General features: G+C 41.5%; 1 protein-coding gene across 1 annotated transcript in view; it reads right to left on the bottom strand.

Annotated features, from left to right (window-relative positions):
* The window catches only part of TRPC5 (transient receptor potential cation channel subfamily C member 5), a 66,731-nt gene that overhangs the window by 26,844 nt on the left and 22,433 nt on the right, over positions 1 to 17,454 (bottom strand). The window contains exons 3-4 of the mRNA XM_040614610.1: positions 5,972 to 6,308; positions 2,590 to 2,729 (exon numbers count right to left, since the gene is read on the bottom strand). Coding sequence (XP_040470544.1) covers positions 2,590 to 2,729; positions 5,972 to 6,308 — 477 coding nt within the window. The remainder of the gene's footprint in view (positions 1 to 2,589; positions 2,730 to 5,971; positions 6,309 to 17,454) is intronic.

The following is a 17,454-nucleotide window of genomic DNA, read 5'->3' as shown; positions in this document are numbered from 1 at the left end:
GGTTGCTCGCAATTCACATCTGCACGCTGACTGGACACAGCAGCCCAGGGGTGTTCTGCTAGGGTTTAGCACAGACTGCATGTGAACGTACATGAAAAAGTCTTCATCTCACATCTACTTGTAAAACAACTTGTTAGGGGCATATTTTGGCCCTTTATAAATGGATGGTATGTCCTTGCTTGGAAAACTGTAGTGTCTGCGGAGCAGCCTAGCATCATAGGCGATAGAGAAACAGAAGAGTTCAGAGGTATCTGATGAAGCTGGGTATCGGGGAAGGTTGGAGTTGTTTGGGTTAGGCATCAGAAGATGAAACACAGCAGAGATGTATACAGAACAGTACAACTAAGTTATCGCAGGCAGTCACATTTAGCCTTCCTCATTATGTGGTAATTCAATGCAGCAAATTAAAACTGATTAAGAAAGTATTTTTACCCTACAATTACCCTGAAGATTTCACTGGTATTGGACAATATTAGGGCCAGGTCTTAGAACCAGTCAAATCAAGAAAAAAAAAAGCCTCCACGTAAAAACAAGGATGGAAAACATTAGTGTCAGTATGCAATTTATTTTTTTGATATTTGGCAGAAAGCTAAATGTCCATGTAATCCTTTGAAGTTCTAAGAAGTGTTAGAATATGGTATATTGGCATATATCCCAGCCTATTCCAGCTCGAGGCTGTTCTATAAATAAAAAAAAAACCTTTACAAGTCATGTTGCAAAAGGTTTTGAAGCCATTATCAACATTACAAATCCTCAAGTTTCAGAGCACACTGCAACCTCTGAGTGACACAGGTCAGAAGGGAACTTCTGTGAGCATGCTGATTCAGAACTACTCCTATATAAGATTTTATGCACCTTTCAGAATTGTCTGACATTGGTCCCCGTCAGGAGCAGACCTTAGATCAGCCACGTTTAATCCAAGTCTGTCTGATCTGTACTCAAAGAGACATATTCCTGTAAGCATTCTTTCGTGTGCTGGCATATAGGTCTTTGTAGTTAGCCTGTACATTTCTGTAGTTCTTACAGAGTATATAAACAAAGCTGTACTTCCTTCATACGCGTGGTTTGGCTGAGTTTAAAGCCCAGTATGTGACAGTAAATTTCTGTGGATGCACAGCTCTTCTAGTCATTTGTGTGTGAGAAAGAGAAAGAGCGAGATTGTTAACATTTTAAGAGTTGTTCATGAATCTTACAAGTTCCAGCCTTTTTCTGTATTGCTCTCATTTAAAGACCAACCTTTCAAGTCTGTAATGAATTGCTTCTGGTTTCTGAATTCACTGGTTCTGAATGCTGGGAGAAAAAAGATGTAATCTTTTCCTGCTTTGATGCTGTTACAGAGCTACCTCTTCAGGGAGCAGCAACTATCTCAAAGCTTTTCCGTTTGAAAAACTAAGTCACCACTATGCAGCCTTCTGGATTTTAAAAAGGCCCCATAGCAGGACTGCTTGCTAAGGAGTTATTTATAAAAGCCTTGCCATTTTGGAGTCAATGAGCTTTGTGAAATTTTCTCCTCTTTTCCTCTCTGCCTGCATACATGCTTGGGCAGGACAAAACCAGGTTGCTTTGGGGAAGCACTAGTCCTGGTTATTAGAGGCTGGGTTAAAAGAACCAGTACTCTTTTAGCAGGGCAAGACCAAGACAGCAGCACAGCAAAACTAGAAAGCGTGTAAGCGGCCGAGGAGCAGACTCCAGTTACTTGATTTACACTTGTGTAATTACACTAACTGCAGTGAAGCTACTGCTGATTCATACCAAGAAAAGAATCAGGCCAAGCACGCGGCTCCAAGTGAAGTCAGAGAGCCATTGCATAAGGAAGTTTGCAGGAGGCCACTTGTGTCTTGTCTGAGTCTTTGAAAAAGAGACAGAAGGAAAGTGCTTCAGGCTATCCTCTGGCTTCAAAACATATGCATAAGCTGACTTGGAGCATCGGAAGTCTATAAATGTGGAAGGTGCTTTTGAGGATGAGCTCTGATGTTCATTCTCGCCACAAATGGAACATGACAGTGAAGAACCTACACGGCGTTAAAGCTCCAGCATGCTCCTTTATACTCCTTTGTCATTTCCTTCCCTGTGGTTTAAAACTATGTATTAAAAAGAATACATTGACTCCTTTGTATCAGATGGAAGCCTCCTCCTAGCAGGCTTGCTTTTCTTAGGTTTTTCACAAACTTCTGATTAGTATTCTGCATATCTGTAGGACTACAGACCATAGATCTTGGCTGTAGATGTTTTCAGATAACCTATTCTTGTTTTTTCTTTACTATTTCATTTTAAAATTGTGTTTTCACTATGCCTAGCATTGTTGAAAGAGGTCCAGTGTCAGTATGGAAAACAAAATGTATCTTTAGCCACTGAGTAGCTACAAAATGGACAAGTGAGGAAACTTCTACCCAGTGCCCAAATCTACTTCATTAAAGAGTCAGGATGAGAAGGATGATCATCCTCCAAACAAATTAATAAGCCTTCCAGGTGATATTAAAAACTGGACTGCTTAAAAAGCAGCTACTCTTTTCCATCTGTTATTTTGATTTTGACAATTTCTACCCTGCGTACTACAGTTCTCACAAGCAAGTTACAAAGTTACTGTACCTTGACGTAGGCAACAATTTTAAGGGAGATAGTTGCAAGATAGAGGGAGTTCATTGCAAAATCCATCAGATTCCACCAGTCATGTACATACTCATTGAATCCACCATCCCACATTTCCTTGATTTCTCCCCAGATAAAACCTGTGGAAAGAGAGTTCGTTGTCATGATGAAGTATAACTTGCCATTAAAGCACTGTGTATATCTGATGTAATAAAAGACATTTTTAAATTAACAGTTTAGAAAAAAGTCTCATCCCTCCTGTCTTCTGCAAGTATAATACTGCTGATTATGAGAAATTTTACAACTCTGTGGGGAATATAGTCTAGAGAGAGATGAAAAAGACCTTGGTTTCCTATCCAGGGCTTCAGATACACACACAAGGAGACTGCTTGAAACATATGTTAATTATTACTAGTATGAGTGGATTGGCTCAGATGAAATTTGTTATACATGAATTAATTATTTAAGCAACTGTATTTGGTATAGTTTCGAATAGATTTTCTGCTCTCATAGAAACTAGAAGTAATTAATTGCTCAGTTGGAAAATACTGATTTTTCCTGACTTTCTCTGCAGAACATGCAACACCAGTACCAGCTTCTGCATGCCAGCACATTTCCTCCCTGACCTGGAAATATCACACCAAAGAAGGAAGAAGTTAATTCATTTTCCATGCTCAGTCACTGTACTTATGCATCTTACTGCACAAAAAGCCCATAGGGACTATCTGTGAAAAAAAGGTAAGACTCAGCACGAAAAAGGGCACTGCGGCCTGGCATCGCATCTCTGCAATGACTCACCTACCATCAAATACGGCTATGGGTTTTGTGAGGTGAATATTTGTTCCTGAGGCTACGGCCAGAGCCCATCATCTCAACTCTGAAATGCCTTCTGGTAATAATTTTTGGCACTTGCTCATCTTCACTATACCTCCTTGCAGCCAGAGAGGTGAGGGGCAGCTTCTGAAGTTCATTACCAGACTGCAAAACTCACCTGGCATACAACTCTAATTTTAAGTAACTTATATGTCCTTTACTGTACAATTGCTGAAGCATTTTTGAGAGGCTAAGTCCCATTAAAAAGTGGCAGCTGGGCTCCTTTGTCACCTACATGCTTCTGAGCCCCCACATAGTTTGAATTACCCAGTTTACAACATTATCCTTTAATGAAGACCTGAAATGTGTGAAAAGAGAAAACCCCAACAAAATACCCCTCCAGGTGCACTACCAACACAGTTACCCAAATGGCTAGCCATCCCTAACCACAGGACACTGCAGTGGTCACTGAAATGCCACTTGCAACTCAAGTTGTAGGATGTGAAAGTTCAATCTGAAGAGCAGATAATGTTTGAAATGAACTGCTGCAAACATCCAAATATCAATCTTAGCCCTTCAGCTGCCAGCAGAAGGTCAATGGTCAGGCAAGCACTATGTCAAGGCCAAAAAGGTAATTTTATTACAGCTGTCTCCAAATCTTTGCATGCACACACAAAAATAAAATAAAATAAATCAATGGAGAGGAGCCTGCTGAAGAACTCGTACGCTGTATTTATAGTGAGTTATCATTGCTGGTTACTATAGTTACAGCAATGCTGTGTGTGCCTGTTCTCTCTCTCCTTTTATAGTGGAAAATATTTCTTAAATAATAACCTTTAATCTCATGAAACTGTTCTAATTTCTCCATTTAATAAACAGTCCCACAATATTCCTATTTATCTGAAACAAAGGAACTCGAAAAGAAGAGCAGACAGCTGTAAGAGGTGATTTTGAAAGGGTTTTTTTAATGGATTATTCTTCTTTCATCTGCAAATCAATTTTGCTGAGATGCCTACCATTTCCCTCAATTTTAACCATGAAGTAAAGGATAAAGTGAAGAGATCACCTAAGCTCAGAAAAGACATTTAACCTTCTCAGCTTATTCTGAAGCTTCTACCAACATATGCATTTCAATGCCATAAATCAGTTCAATAAGAAAATGAGGGTTGAGTTACCATTTGTAAGTTGTGGTAGAGCTACACAAGGAGCAAAGTGCCCTGGGTCATGATCAAAAGTGGTTTGTGAACATGTATGCAACTCTTACTTTCTTTCCTTGTTTTCCATCAGCAGTTTTAGGTTTGGCACAGGGAACAGCTAGTTTTGTTTAGCACAGAACCAGCCTGATCCCAGAGCCACCACAGAAACGAGGAGCTGGCGCCCGGTGTTACGAGGAGAGAAGAGCCAGCAGACACAGGAAAGTGGAGGTGGACCCATGAGGAGGGTTGGGGAGCTGTAAGGAGAGCTCCAGAGATGGAAGTTTGTGAGAGGTGTCCTCAGAAAGCATCAGCGTGGCTTTCCAGGCCACTGATGTGTACTGGACAGTCGCATTCACTGTTACCTGACCTCCTGGGTTTTGCACTGAACTGCCCTGGGCTGTGCGGAGAGAGGCTGGACAAGAGCTGTAAAGGTGTGGAAACCACCGCTCACAGCAGTGCTACATGTTAATGGCACAGCAAGGGAGGTGGCAGCTTAATTAGAGGAGAGATCGTGTTTCTAATGGAGTCCCCACGTTTTCACTTGCTGTTGTGTTGGAGCCCTTTGAAAGGGTAAATACTCCTCTGCCAACAAAACTAAATCCAACTATGCTTCTCTGCTCTTCTCCCTCAGCGGCTCTACCCGCTTTCTCCCATCCCATCTTACCACCTCACCCATACACCCTGCCCTCAGGAACACGGACACCTCCTTTTCTTCACAGTTGTGGTTGCCCAAGCCAGACAGGAACAAGAGCCTCATGTTTAAGCTTCTGATGATAAATACTCTCTTCTCCAGCTGCTTATATGAGATTGCTCGATACTGGTTTGGTCAGTGTTTATCAGAACAGGGGCATATGGCAGGGTAAGACTTATCTTCTCTTTCTTGCCTTCCTGTAGGCTATTTGGGAGTCTGGGAGCCAGGAATATACAGGTTTGGTACCTGCCTGCTGGCTCTGGGAGCAGATCAGTGTGAAGGCAAAAGCAGAGACAGGCTCTCGGCGCTGCCTTCTGCCACGTACCAGCCAGCAGAACTAAGCCAGCAGGAGAAGTGACACTACTTGTTACTAGCGTGACCCAGAAGCTAATTCCTAACCCGTTCCTTGCATGGGGGAAGCAGGGAGAGAGCTGTGCCTGCTGCGGTTTACTCAGGGTCATGTCTAAAGGCATGTCAGATGGCAATGCGAACAGCAGAAGAGCCCTAGGCCAACAGATCTGTTGTTCCAGAAGGAGCCCAGCTGTTTCGTGCAGTTACTGAAGCTGGCTGCCAAATCTCTTTACATGCTGCTGATGCTGAGATCAGGACTGAGTCTCCACACAGTTGCCATGGGTGCGAGTCAGGTGACTGTGGCTCAGGCATTTTTGTGTTTTCGATTTACCTAGAACCCAGGGCAGGATCATCCACTCCACGATGGTGGGAGGTGGTCCCTGCATGTGAAGGTCAGTCCTGACGATGTGCTGTGACGCCAGCAGGAGCATGAAGAGGAAGGTTAGGTAAGAGCCGGTGTGGCAGATAAACTTTATAAATGGCTTTTTAATGAACAGTCCCAGCCTGCTCTTCGGTGCAATCAGATATGCCACGGATAGCACAGGAAATAGCAGTCCGATGGTGACACAGGTCAAGAGTTTTACTGCCCAGTGTTTCCGCCTCCATCCTGGAAAACCGTCATACCAAAGTGTTGCTAGTAGCTGCTGGCAGTTTGGCTGAGCAACAAACTGAGGAGGAAAAAAAAAAAAGATTATTACTGACTGGTACTTCACGTGCACTCCCCCTCACATATGTGTTAAGAGTCCACATGGACCCTCACATTTTGAAGACGGAGGGAAGAAAGGAGGAATATTTCACTCTTATTTTTCTACATAGGATTTAAGATATCTTCAGTGAGGATTTATTTATCTGAAGCACCCTTATGTAGATCAGTCACTCACCACACACGAAGCCTTGTGCAAAAGTGATACAACGAAAATTACTACAAGCTTTTTCTCTTCCTATGTGTTTCTCTTTCGGCATGTTTCTTTTCAGAATGTTTCAGGTTTCAACCACCTCAAACAAATCACTGTCAGCATCTTTAAGAAGTGACTGGAAGATGAGACAGGAGGGAAAAGGTGTAAAGCTCTGAGAGAGAGTGTGTGAGAGAGAGGGAAAGGGAGAGAGAATGTCTCTAGAAGTGTGTGGGGTGCTGCACGTGGTTTTGTGCAAGGAGGCCAGCATATGTGCGTGTGGGCTGGGCTGGGCATGAGACAGCACACAGTAATGTAAAGTTCAGCCAGGTGACATCTGTTGGGAAGCAGGACAGCACATTTGTAAACATGCCTCACTATTAAGGAAGAAAGCAGTTGGAAAATATAAGAGATTAAGCAGAGGCAAAATCTTTGATCATAGTACCAAAAGTGACACTTGAAAGTTTATTTATACTCTGTAAAAAAAAGCATTATGTTGGTGATTTATTGCACCTCAGTGACTCCACACCAGACATGCTCAGGTTGCAAATACTTCAGACTGTTCTAATACCTAACAGCCTTTGGAATTCCAAACTCAAGCCATGCTATTTCAGCCCCATGGTTTTCAAAACTTTTCAGACCCATAGCTAATTAGAGATGTCTGCAAGACCAAGACAACTGTGTTTTTCTTTATGTATTTGATTTGTTATCCATCTTAATGAAGTTGTACTTCTACTAAATTCAGATTTCTCACTGGGCTCTGTAAGTTCAAAAGAAAATCTCAACCACTGTTCTGAGGATGCGTATTGCACTTAGTTCTCTGTAATTAAACCAGAAAAACTGTCTTAGCATGGATACCGTTGCTGATAAACATACTCTTGTAGCATTATAACTAGGTCTATGATAGGACAGAGCATATCAGAGAGAATCACACTTCCAATGGACACAGTAGTACTAGCAGCATTTATCAAGAAGAGACCTCTTATAAAGGTGACTCAAAGTGGTGAGTAACCTGAAGATGACAGTACTGTTTATTACACCGGGGTCATCTATATTTAAAAGGGATCTCTGGGAGGGATGTAGTGCGACCACAGTCTTCCTCCCCCTTAGGGAAGATGTGATCAGGCAAAGCACTCTTTCATCACTGTAATTTAAACCAGCTCTTGGAAAGACTACACCATGATAGCAAAGGGACCAGCTTCTGTTTTTCCACCCCAAATTGGTATGATTTTTCGACCCTGGCAGAAGCCACTCGGTGTAGACGTGGCCTAAGCTAATACTAAATCAGCCATCACATGTGCATTTATGAGACTGTTACAAGGCTCTCCTCATCACATCTAAAGATACCTAGGACTTCCTGCAGGTCTTAGTCACCAGGAGATCAGATTAGGTGTGAAAGAGACAATGTATTAATAACAGCTTTAGCACACCCCCATAACTTTAAATATTTGTTCTCTGCCAAAACTGCCCAGTATTGGGAGGACTTTTTATGTGCAGTTCTCAGAGCACTCTATGCAAGCAGAGCTCTATCGCTGCCCTGTTCAAAATTACTAAATAAAGGTCAAGCAAAAAGAGAAATTAGTTGCTCAGACTGATGAAGCAATTTCTGCAGGTATTTTTAGATTTTGTGATATTTTATATGCTATAACAAGCTGTTAATATCAGAATCAGACCATTTTTTGAATTGGGTAGTTCAAATATATGGACTGAACAAAACTGGTACAGAAAATGTGATGTCCAAGAGGAGATATCTGGCATTTACAAACCTGGATGTTTATGTGTTATTACTATAATAAACACGACTACTGCATCTAACATACAAGTGACGCTGTGCTCCAGAGGGCATCTGAAAAGAAGATCAGAAACACGTGTGATTTGGAATCAACATACACATGCATGCAGCGGAAACTGGACAGTAGTTGATACAGTGATTATCTCCAGAAAAAGCGAAGACCTGTTGCCAGTAATGATCAGAAAACGTTATTGTAAAATTATGTCTAGGGACAGTGATGAAAGAAACAATTCTACAGAAACTGAAGAAACATCAAGCCTCGATTGTCCTTTGGTTGGTTGGGTTTTAATCTATGATTTCAGAAGGGTCAGCATGTTATGTCTGAAAGCTAGAAGAAACAGAAGGTTACCCTCTATATTTTCTCATTTAAGATCACAAACGGGAGCTGTGACTAGATGTGTTCTGTGGTAATTTACATGGTAATAGATGCTGCTTCCTCTCTGAGATGAGGTGCAACTTTTTTTTTTTTAAGGGGGAAAATATATAAACACATTTTCTCTTTATCATACATGATAGAAACCTCTACGGGGAGAATAAAACCATTTTCCCCTTGAGTCAAAGTCAGAGTCATTTGAGAAATCAAATGACTGTATGTTCCGCTGGTTGCTGTGCAACTTGCAAGCATCTTAAAAGTGCCTCTTCTCTGCCTAATAGCTCATTTCTAAAATCTGCTTTCTGTGTTGTATCTGATGTTAGTTCTTCAAATGGAGAGAAATTCACACATCATGAAAGAGCAACTTTAAAGACAAGCTTGGCAAAAGGGAATGGAAATGGGAAAAAGCCATTAAATTTTCCAATCAAGCCCATCCCAACCTCACTGAAAATGGCCTAAGGGAAATTTAAGCATACCACAGAAAGAAACTCCCTAATGTCACAAACATCAAATGCTGTCTTTGTTAAAGGTAAGGCTAAGCGCTTTAGAATGTAGGCTTTTACTGACTCGTAGTAGTCCAACTTACTAATCACAGATTTAAAATCAGTAAATACTGCAGTTTAGATCTCAAGTAGTGCAAGGACTACAGCTGGCTGAAAAACAAGATTTCCAGTGTGCCGAAACACTGCAATTTTGAATTATACTGAAGAAGTCAACTAATAAGCCCTTGATGTGCTGCCTAAAGAACCAATTGCTTTTCAGTAACTTTGTGTTAACTTGAAAGAATCTGAAATTAGCTACTTCCCTAAGTAGTCCTGTGAATGCTGGCCTCAGCTTTGCTTCTAGGTGTTGTTACCTAAACTAAACCATCAAATTAATTGACGAGACTAAGCCATTGAATGCTCAACTCATTGAAGATTGTCTAGGATACATACTGCTAAATCAATGCACATAAAACACAAAACCCATGAAAAAGCTCAGCCCTTTTAGGTGCAAAGTAGCCTGAAATTGTAATAATACCGTGGCACTTTTGTTATCATCCATAATTTCAAATTTCTTCAGAAGGTTAAGGAAATGATCTCATTTCTACTTTGCAAATAGACAGAACTGAGATCTGGAAAAGCAAGTTGGCTTCTCCAGCACTGCTTATGCCAAGGCCCTTCCTGAGCACAAGCTCAATTTCCACCCAGGTAGATGTTGCGATTTAACCCCACCTGGCAATCACGTACCAAGCAGCTGCATGCTCACTCCCCTTCCCCCCAGTGGGATGGGGAGGAGAACTGAGAAAAGGTAAAATTTGTGAGTTAAGAAGAACAATTTAATAATTGAAGTAAAATACGATAACAACTGTAATAAAAAGGAATGAGAGGGAGAGAGAGGAATAAAATCCAAAAGGAAAAAAAACAAACAAGTGATGCACGATACAATTGCTCACCACCCGCTGACCAATGCCCAGCCAGTCCCCAAGCAGCGATCGGCCGCCCCTGGCCAGCTCCCCCAGTTTACACACTCAGCATGACATCCCATGGTATGGAATATCCCTTTGGCTACATCGGGCCAGCTGTCCCTGGCCGTGTCCCCTTCCCAATTTCTTGTGCCCCTCCAGCCTTCTGGCTGGCAGGGTCTGAGAAACTGAAAAGCCCTTGACTTGGTATAAAATTACCTAACAACAACTAAAAACATCCGTGTGCTATCGACATTATTCTCACACCAAATCCAAAACACAGCACGGCACCAACTACTGAGAAGAAAATTAACTCTATCCCAGCTGAAACCATGACAGTAGGGTCCCAAAGGACAGTAGAGTCTCAACTATGTTTTTTTCACCTTTTGCAAAGCCTTTCATTTGCCATGGACAGAAATAGCACATGTGTATATCATAGTCTTTTACCATTTCATATGAACACACCGTATGTGACAGGATTTGGATCAGTTAAAAGTTTCTGCACAATAAAAAGGACAGATTGCGATAATTTAAAAAACTGCGTATTGTCCCACTTTTGTAGATGATCTAGAATCAGAGGCAGACATACGGTACCAGAAGCTCTCTCTGTGGTTAAGATGAGCATATGACTTGCAAACAATGTATTTCTCCAATACATAACAAGCATAGTATTGGGCTTTTTTTTGAGGACTGCGGCACTATAGGAGCCTCCAATCTCTATTACAATTGACAGCACAAGACATCATCCCACAGACATGATGGAGAATGTTCTGACAGCTGCATTAATGAGAAGAAATGCTTCCAAAAAGTGTCATTTATACTCAATTCAGCTAATGCTTGAACTAAACATTCAGTGCTATGAAGCCTGTGGTAGTGCTAGCATAACATTGTCCAGGATTGCCCCTTCCTGTACGCAAAGCTTGTAGATGCATTTCTGGGGGAGGTAATCCAAAGAGCAAGCTCCTTCTCCATCACCTGTTGAGCAGAACCTGTCCCTAGCTGAAGATACAGTTCACATAATGACTAGGAGATAAGATGCAACTCAGAGTACCTTCTGGTGAGGACAATGCCACTGTGTTACCTACCAGTAGACAAGATGCTCAGTCTCTTGGCTTCTGAAAATGGGGATAAGTATCTTTGCATCTTTGCCTTTCCAAGAAGTGAGATTAGCAACTTCAGTCATGGTTGGGAAGCACTCTGAGGGTAGAGACTACTGCAATACAAAGTCTTTTATGTTCTCTCTTTCTTCTTTCAGTCTTGCCAGGGTCTTTGTGTAACATTTGGCTTGCAGCTGGATTGTGCTATTAGAGAATTTCATTTTCAGTGTTCATCATACTCATTGTCACCTGCTCCTCTACCAAGGGGAAAATTTTTAAGGGAAAAAAGCAGCTGCTGGATGGAGTGTCTTTTTCTTAATATCTAATCTTTACTGATACTTTTATGTCACTTAAATTCTACTTCTCAGGAATTAAATGCTTTCTGCATGCTGTGCCATTAATATAAATATCAAACACAGAAATTATGTTCCACCCCACCTCCCCTTATCTATGGGGAAATCCCTTATCTCTCACAGTCATAAGTAATTTAGGATCAGACACAGATGGGCTGAGATGTGAATGCCTCAGGGAGCAACTGAAATAGCTCCCTGATAGACATCACAGGGGCTGAGCACAGTATCTCTCGGCATTTATTCTGATTATTGTGATGGCTGCCAACAGGCTCTTCTGTTTGGAGTTTGTTGGAGTTCTTTTCTGTACTCTTGCTGTGGATGGTGATAGTGAACGCTCTTCATAGATGAATAAACACTAATTTGTAACTGCAGAGCCCTGTGTTAATAAGCAGGACTGAGTTCTTCTATCAGTCAGCTACATCAGCTCCCAAGGAGGTTACCACTGAGAGCCAAATGTGGCATGGGAGCCATGAAATTAACTTTAGTTCCCCAGCCTGACACTCATTTCAATAGGTTAGATCTCACCAGCAGCACTATACCCCACTGCATCTAAAACATCGCAGCTGAATACCTGCAAGGCTACTGTGTTTGGGGGTATTATTATATACTGCTGCCCTCTACAATTAAAGATATTTTGGCTTTGGGAAGGAAGATTTTCACGTGACCCGAGCTAGATTTTGCAGTCTGTGTGACAATTGGACAACTGCAGTGTCTGATATAGTAGCGTATGTATATATTTCAGCTACATCTGTAAAGAATGTAGATTTCCCATGAATCCAATTCTATCACAAAAAGGATAAATGCCATTCTCCACTCAGAAGAAAGCCCGGTCCCATCCTGTGGAGGTACTGCTTTGCACCCTCTCTCTGGCAGGCTGAAGGGAGATGTCTCTGAAGACACACGTCTCCCCCCAGTTCTGGCAAGTACAGTGTGGCCAGGCAGGACTGGGAGCAGCAGGTCTACTCCCCTCTTCATCCAGGAGCGATAGCAGGGGTGACCTACCCAGGCACAGAAGTACCCACCCCCCCACATCAACACAACTGCAGATGGACTGGGGAGAGCAGTCTCTCACACTTGAATTTTCAGAAGGAATTGGCTAGAATTTCTTTCCTTCTATGAAGATGCAGGAAACTCCTACAGTGTCAGTCCTACCACAGGCTAGCGTTTATCAATCAATGCCAAATCTTAATGTCTTGACTCACAAAGCTTAATATACACTGTCCAATAGCCCAAACATACTTTAACACTTGGCACAACATCAACAGGCACATGGGTCACACTCTGCAATGAAGTGATCCTCTTTTCTCTTAACTTTGGCTTCAGGAACATGAAATGGCACGCAAAGAAATGAACTTTTAAAATCCATTTTCTTCCTGCAGATGCTCCTGCTAAGAACCAAGTAGCCCAACACACTCCCAGTGACACAGACAAACCACTCTGCCTCCATTTGGTACCAAGGACAGGATCTTCTGAGGAGGAACGGAAATGCGGTTGTTGTATCGGTTTGATTGCTCTTAAAGGAAATTCCAGTGGGCAATACTCAAAGAGCTACATTTCTAAATGAGCCTATGACTGAAGAGAGAAACTATCTGTGGCCTAATTTGATGTCTGCTGCGGAGAGCCAGTAAGCCCTACGAGACCAGATATGCTACATAAGAATACCAGCCTCCTCAAGTTTGCAGTGTTGCAAACAGTGAGATGAATAAGAAAATCCTCTTTTGTAGCACACTTCTTTTTAAAGTTCAACCTTGTTAATGACTGCGAAGTTATTTACATTCTGCTGCTGAAGTGTGAGCTGCAGAGGGTAAACACCTAATGGTTGTTCATCCTGTTAATTAAGTACTTTCTGCAACAGGAAAAAAAGGAAGAAATAAGACAAAGAAGTTAGAAGGAAGGCCGCATAACTCAGTGAGAAAGGACTTACAACTCAACATACCTCATCAGGCACTCCCAAAAGATAATATTTTTTTCTCAGAAAAATACAGGATGAATATCCTACCAAAACCACAGCTGCTACTCACGTGCCGATTACTACGAACAGCAAAGCACTGATGCAAAACCCAACTGCGGTCATTCCTGCCATCAAAAAGATCACTAGCTGAGCTGGAAAAGTCCTTCGAGGAAACCAGGTGCTATCCAAATCGCTCAGTCCCTCTGCTGGTGAATAAAACAAACTCCGGATCCTCCACAGATGAATATATGGCTTCAAATCACACAGAATTTTGTCTTATCTGTTCTTAAAATATTTTAAGTGATGATGGCATATGAGTCTTAACTAAAGGTCTCCCATCCGTAAGACATCCCTTGATAGTAGCAGACACGAACTCAGCGTCAGCAGTAGCAATTGGGAATTCACCAGTGATACGAACGCTAGCAAAAGGAAAGCCTGAATAATGCCTAAAAGCCTGCTACGATTCCATCAAAATTCATAGTTTTCACAAATTCATGCTGGATTGGCTTAAATATTTAAATAAAAGAGGTCCCACATATTCTAGGGCAAAGGTAGAGGGCTTGCAAATCCTGGGTACCTACCCATGAAGGAAGCAATTAAGAAAGTATTTAAGCTTGAAATTAAATCCTTCTCTACTCAGAGGGCTTAAACATGTGTTTGGCTATAGGTTTGTATTTATGGCCTGTGTCAGCAGGATTTAAGTGCTGGCATAAATTCTGCACTGAATAAAGGCAAGCTGCTGAACGGTGCTTCTGGAGGCCATCCTCTGCGAGCAAACACCCCACCAGAGCACAGTGTGCCTGGGTCAGGCCCTGAGCAAGAGTCCAGACATAAGCAAAACTTTTCAGCATTTATTTTAGCAGACAGCAGACTACAGTTGATACAAAAATTCCTGTGGGATGTATTTCAGCAAACACTCCAGGATACAGTTCAGTTACAAAGATTAAGTAGGTATAAGACTGGGTTTCCAAAGGCAGAGGGCTGCAGTACAAGCAAGTGCCGAGTATGACCAACATACCTGAGAAAGTCAGCTAATTAACAACACACTAACTGGTTTCCAAGAGCTGACCAGGGGTTATTGGGCACATCCTACAGAAGCACTGAAAAAATACTCAGGCTAAAAACTGTTTAGAGACAAATCTTGCAGAGTTTCCCAAGTCCTCTTGCAGGCAGCACTTCAAGAGTTACAGATCTTGCAAATGAATAAGAGGAGCTCTCACAGACTTTAGCTTAAGTGGAGAAGGTATTGACTTTTAAGTGAAAGGCTGGGTTTATTCTCCCTAGTGGATTTCTAACATTTACATTAAATAAGTGATAAGTAAAGCAAATATGAGCATTTTAAAAGTAATTCACAGATATTTTTGAATACATACCTACTTTACCCTGTTAGTGTTATTAAAAAGTTCTAAAAATATTTTTCATTTGCTTCCTTTCTGACCTGAGAAATATCTATGCTGAATCTATTTAATTTTGGCTTCTTTTTTCTTTCTACCTTACCTTTTCTTGAATGAGTAAATTTACTCCAATATCCAGGAAAGAACAGACACACATACTATAAACACTTCTCCCTAAAGGCTACCTCTGCTTCTGAGTAACATCACCTGTGTAGGGTGAGGAGGATATATGCTTTGCTGAAGGATGTTTACTCAGCCAGCTGGGGTTTGTAGAGAAAGAATAAGAACAGAAAAACTGCAGTCACAGTTTTTAAATGCCATTCTGCACAAGATCTCAGTTTGGGGGTTATGATTAATCCATCTATCCACCTCACTTTTCTTGGAGTGGAAGAACTATGAGGTAACTGTTCTCAGTCATGAGACATCTAAATGGCTCATCTGGATGATGATGGATCTGATGTATACATGAGAGGTATAAGGGGAGTGCAGCCTCAGTTCTTTTCTCTGTAGAATATCATAACACTTCACTAAGCCACAGAAGTAAAGCTGAAATTCACAGAAATCAGGTGAATAACAATGACCACTTCTGTATCCAAAAGGGAGAATCCATAGCAGTCACTGTTTGTTCCACAGAGTTTATTACTTTAAGGTATCATTCCAAGTGAAGTATGAAATAAGATGATACACTCTTCACTATTGACGTAACGCTGACTCCGAAAGGCATTCAAGTCCTTCAGATGCAGTAAGACCGAACACTTGGCTTATACAATATAAAAGGTGTCACTTCTCCTTTCCGGTTTCTGTTGTCTGTAGAAAGTCAATCAGTCATGTCCTGCACTTCAACTTTGGCTTCCCAAGCCTCTTTTCTTACTGGCAAGAAGACTGATGGGATACATAAAGTTAAGGGAACTGACAAACTCACTAAATCATTCTTGAATGTTCTTAAAACAGTGACAATCCCTTTAACTTTCAACATATTTCCTGTCTTTGTCCAAGAGATCATTCAAGTCAGAGGCATGAGGCACCAAAAATGACTTAACAAATGATCCAGGCATTTACTGCCTGCTATACATTACACTAACACAAACAGATTCCTTGTCCTTGACTGACATACCGGTCTTATGTTGTTTCTTCAAATTTGTGCATGGCAAGATTAGTCAGAGATGATTTTGCTGTCAAAAGCTAGTCTTCTGCAGTTCTGTTCTGTGACAGCTGCAATATGTGGCTAACCTACATCAAGTTAGAACATTTTGGTGTTACGTGAATAACATGCCAAATAATACTGTCTCCTCAAATAAACATTCAAGTCCACTTTGTCAAGCCAATGAACCATCAGTTCTCTGAATATTTCTTCTTCTTCCAAGTTTGGAGAGGTTACACTTCAATGCTGCTTGTCCTAACTTTTGTAACACAATGCAGCTGTACCGGTTAAATTTCCATGCTAATTTCCAGAACTGAACAACTAGATCTGGCAACTGCACAAAGTCATAAGAGTAGGGGCTCCAAGATACGCACCACTCACCCTGCTGCCCCACCAGTGATCAGCTGGAAAGACTGTTTTAAGGGTGCAAATGCAGATAAGTCTCCCCAGCTGCCACCCCAGAGTCCTGCTGCTGAGACTGTTGATAACAACTCAGTACTACATGCATGGAAGATTTTGTAACATGGTCACCTGCCTGCTGGGATTGAGTCTGAGAAAAAAACAGCCTCATTTAGCATAGGTCACTGTTCAACACATCATATGGCAACTTTGCTGTATACAATGAATGAATGAATGCTGTTGGAAAATGAAAGATGATATCTGGGCATTCAGCGCTTTTGAAATCCCTAAACTTACATTCATGTGTGTGGTGTAGGACAGATCTGGACATAGTGTAACCACACCATCCTCACCATCTAATATGGATGTTCCACATCACTAGAAAGGAAAAAAGCTTCTACAAAGAGCAGCTCTGCTTCCCCCATCTAGTCCTAACAAAGATCTTTTCATGACATGGTATGATTTCATTCTAGAAACCTGAAAGTAAAAGCCTGTTTATTAATCTTCTGAGGTGTGCAGGCTCACCCAGAAGCTAGCTTTTTATTGTGCCTTTAAAGAGCACAACACAAATATTCAGCCCTGTATCATTATACCTCCAGGCAGTATGGCAAGAAACCAGACAAAACCATGGGTGAATAACTGAGCACTGCCTGCAAGCAAAGAAAGCTCTGTGGCTATCCATCAAGATACCTGAATGGCTTTCAAAACAGGTAAACAAGGTTCAGTAGATGAGCTTTGATTTTTGAAGACCTTACACTTCATTTTTCATGCATCTCTGATATTTTTTAAAGCTCTTTTTATACACTTACTGAGGTCCTTAGAAATTTGCCAAGTTTATGCATACTCCCTGGAGAATGATGCTGTACTTCTAACTGCAGCCACACAGTTGACAAGAGTCAAGACACAGCTGAAAAATATGTGGCATGGCAGGAATGATTATTCACTCACTCCAGTACTGTACCTCAGGAGGTACTTGT

The sequence above is a fragment of the Falco naumanni genome, chromosome 14 (assembly GCF_017639655.2).
Source record: "Falco naumanni isolate bFalNau1 chromosome 14, bFalNau1.pat, whole genome shotgun sequence".
Lineage (NCBI taxonomy): Eukaryota > Metazoa > Chordata > Aves > Falconiformes > Falconidae > Falco > Falco naumanni.
This window is presented reverse-complemented; position numbering and strand designations above follow the sequence as displayed.